The following is a 3,646-nucleotide window of genomic DNA, read 5'->3' on the forward strand; positions in this document are numbered from 1 at the left end:
TCCCCACCCCCACACAAACCCGAAGCTCAGTGCCTCCCCTCTGCCCTCCTCTCTCCCCTTCTCAAATCCTCCTCAGATCTGGAGTATTTGACCATGGATTTCGAAGCCAAACCCTCCCTTAAGGTAATCTCCTCCGTTCCCCTCGTTTTCATCCATAGGAATTGTCACATTTGCTCAAATCTTGCTACTTTGGGGATTGGATTGGATTTGCAAATATTTGTTGAATGATGTTAGGTTTCTTTGCTAATTTGGGTTGGTTAGGCTTTCATGGTATGCTAGGGTTAGGGGTATGTGTGTTTGATGTTGGTGTTAGGGTTATGCTATGGTTAGGATTGTGTTATTGTTAAGTGGGGGTTAGGGTTAACCAAGAATTATCGGTTTTGTAGGCATGGCTTAATCTGGTTCCATGACGAGGCCACCGTGTGCTAACCAAGAAGACATGCCGAACAAGTGGGAGGACGCATCTTTGGACAAGGTGAAGGAGAAAGATGCCAACATCCTGCCATGTTGGTGTGGAGATGTTTGCAAGGTGAAGGTATCCACCGACCGAAATAAATCATGGACGGAAGGGCGGAGATATTTGTATGCCCGAACTATGCTTATGATCGTGCACTTCCAACTAACGCCTATGACCAACCACCGGTAAGCTCAAGAAGTAAAATGTTACTATCAAATGTGTGTCAACACTAACAAAAATTTTGTATGCAATCACCGCCTCCTCTATGCAAGTACTTCACGTGGATAGATCTTGAAGTGCCAGAAGATGTCAAAAAGGACCAATACCAAGATTGTCTTAGGCGGCAACGGCGGTTCGAAGAATCGTTTCGAAGAGGCTTGGAGGAAGAGCGTCGTCAGAAGGAGAGGATGGAGCGGAAGAAACGAGACGAGGAGAGGGCACGCCAAGCGAAACTTGCTCGTGAGGAGGAGAGGGCAAGAAAGCTTGCAAAGGCTCGCGAGGCGCAAGAGGAGGACTCGGCCCGTGACAAGAAGGGGAAATGGCCTCGCTCTACTCAGTAGGGACTTTGGTTCGGTGCACGAGTCGTGAACTTGTGAGGGCATGTAAGATGTTGGTGAACTATTTTCTAGGGCAAGCTACCATTTGTCATTTGTAATGAATGTGTCGTGAACCATGTCATAGTTCGAATTGTCTTAAGTTATGAACTCTGTTTTGATGATGATGCAGTCATTGTAAGTATTATGATGTTCCGGTGAAATGAATGTGCTGTCAACTCTGTTTTTGCAGTAAGGTGCAGTGCCTAGGCTTTGGGCGCTGCATTGTACAGTGCAGCGCCTGACTGTCAGGCGCTACAGTGCTGTTAACTGCCAAACTGCAAAAACTGATTCCATTTTGGCAAATACAAATATTGAACAATTCAACTGAACAAATACCACAATACCACAAATACTGAACAATTCAACTGAACAAATACCACAATACCATAATAATTTGAACATCACATCTTTTAGGACAACACAAATACCACAATAGTAAGAGTTCACCAACATATAACATAACCAAACAAGTTCATCAACCTAACGAAACGGCTACAAGAGAGCACTTCCATAGTAACAAACACTAATGCCTTCCGCGCGTGTTCCTGGTGCCACGCCTGCAGGCAATCTTCTTCTTCCTGGATGGACGAGCCTCCTCTTCCTGCACTTCCTCCTCCGCCTCCGCCTCCGCCTCGTGATCCAAGCTAGCCATCCGCGAGGTCCCTACGACCACCTTTGGGTTGCCTCTGTTGTCAAAGTCGTTGGGCGTGTACCGGCGTCTGGGCTGCCTAGGCTTGAACACATATGGGGACCGAAGTTGAGCGTCCGCCAAAGTCATGTCATCATCAAGCTCATCGCCCTATCACACAATCAAACAATATGGTGAAGACCTACGTCATAATCAAGTGAGAATCACATCTAAAGGATTAGTCATACCTCTTGGGTGACCGCACCCTCATCATCCTGATAAGCATATGAGGAACTCACATCGTCCCTCTGATGGTGAGATGAGGGGTCTGATGGTGTACCAGACCTAGAGGCAGATGGTTCATCAATTTCGGGATCATGGAAACCGAGAAGATTCGATAACCGCCTTAAATTCTTGGCCTGACGCTGTAACATGAACAAGTGTGGAAGATATGAAACTCCGCAACATAGACTACCTCTCATAGTGAATGCGATTTGTACCTTGAGGAATGCTCGTAGTGGACCATCATCATTGCCTTTTCCAACCGGTGTTTCCTCCAGAATAGACTGGCTCTCATCAGCTGCTTTCTTGATCTCGGTGCGCTGCGGATGAGAAAGAATGAACACGTTAGCCATTCAAACATGTGTAATACGGCCAACGGGAAAGTAAAGAAGAAACACTTTACCACATAGTTAATCACCGGAACAGCAGGGACTCCGTGCCCTACCCTGACATCTCTGTTGTACTTCCCCTTTGATAGATCCTCAAAGTTTACGGGTTCTTCAAGAATATCCTCATTATATGCCGGCGGGCATATCTCAACTCGAGTATTTTCAAGAAGCCATCGTATGTAGTTATCAAAAGCAAGTGGACAATGCTCACGGAGCTTGGCGCGTGCACTGCTACGAGCTTCCTCCACACAAAGCTGGAAGCGGGTAACATACGAAGCATGATGCTTGTCCCAGTCCTTTATCTTCCGCTGCCTTCTCCTGTCCAACCTGCATGGTACAAAACCAAACATTAGCAAAATCAAGGAGTGATGATGCTTAGTCAATACAGTTCATGCTGTCTTACCTATGAAGTGCTTTGTCCGTATCCACCCATTCTGGCGGGTGAGGCTGGAACAGACCAAACTGACGAGACACGCGATGTGGCAAATGAAACTCAACAGCCCAGTTGCATATCAGTGGGCACCGCATACGCCAGAGATCCCTATCCCGCAAGCACATCGGGTTGATGGTAAACTCCGGGGTGTACCCAAGTCTGTCATCGGCGCCATATGGCTGCCATTCCACCTATGAAATAGGGCAACAATGCAAAATTGGTGAATTTTTTAGGCAAACATGAGAAATGACTGAAGTAATGACCTCGTTACCTGCTCAGGCGTAATCGTGTCCAACTCGGCAACGTACTTCTGGTACATGAGATTGACATCATTCGTCATCTCGGAAACCACATCCCACTTGTAAGCCCAAGTGGGGCGCCGTAATTCGTCATCTTCATCTTCATACCAAGGATTAAACCTGACGCTCTTTGGGCGTCCAACAGGCAGACGCTCCCAGCTCCATACAAAAAGTAGAAGCATATTACCACCAATGCCTGCACTATCTGTGATCCTGCAACACGCATCGTCCAGCTGCATATGAAAGAAAAACAATGTTAACTTGACAGCAAGCTTGCATTGCTAATGAAGAAATGAGTTGATCACAAAACAGACCAACTACCTGTCGGTACAAGTAGGCAAGAGTCGCTGAACCCCAGCTCCATTTGCTATCGAAGACGGTCAACGCCTTTAGCCACATCCATGGAGCGTTCTTGCCAGTGGAATCAGGAAACAAAGTCCTCGACACAACATACCACATGTAGACACGAGCATGTGTCTGGATCACGTCATCAGTGGCATCCGGAGGGCACGTCGCAAAGTGAGTTTGAATCCACGTGAAAGCAGCTCCGGATGCTTTCCTT

General features: G+C 47.0%; 1 protein-coding gene and 1 pseudogene across 1 annotated transcript; one reads left to right on the top strand and one right to left on the bottom strand.

Moving 5' to 3' along the window:
• Positions 1-388: 388 nt before the first annotated feature.
• Positions 389-1,017, top strand: LOC147961235 (uncharacterized; annotated as a pseudogene).
• Positions 1,018-1,392: 375 nt separating this feature from the next.
• LOC125519280 (uncharacterized) lies at positions 1,393-3,323 on the bottom strand. The gene is made up of 6 exons (XM_048684136.2): positions 3,057-3,323; positions 2,756-2,976; positions 2,367-2,679; positions 2,182-2,283; positions 1,930-2,106; positions 1,393-1,852 (listed from the first exon to the last, which is right to left on the bottom strand). The coding sequence occupies exons 1-6, from the start codon at positions 3,321-3,323 to the stop codon at positions 1,577-1,579; spliced, it is 1,356 nt and encodes a 451-aa protein (XP_048540093.2). The 3' UTR covers positions 1,393-1,576.
• Between the last annotated feature and the right edge of the window lie 323 nt (positions 3,324-3,646).

This window comes from Triticum urartu, chromosome 7A (genome assembly GCF_056163025.1).
Source record: "Triticum urartu cultivar PI428250 chromosome 7A, HENAU_Tu73, whole genome shotgun sequence".
NCBI lineage: Eukaryota > Viridiplantae > Streptophyta > Magnoliopsida > Poales > Poaceae > Triticum > Triticum urartu.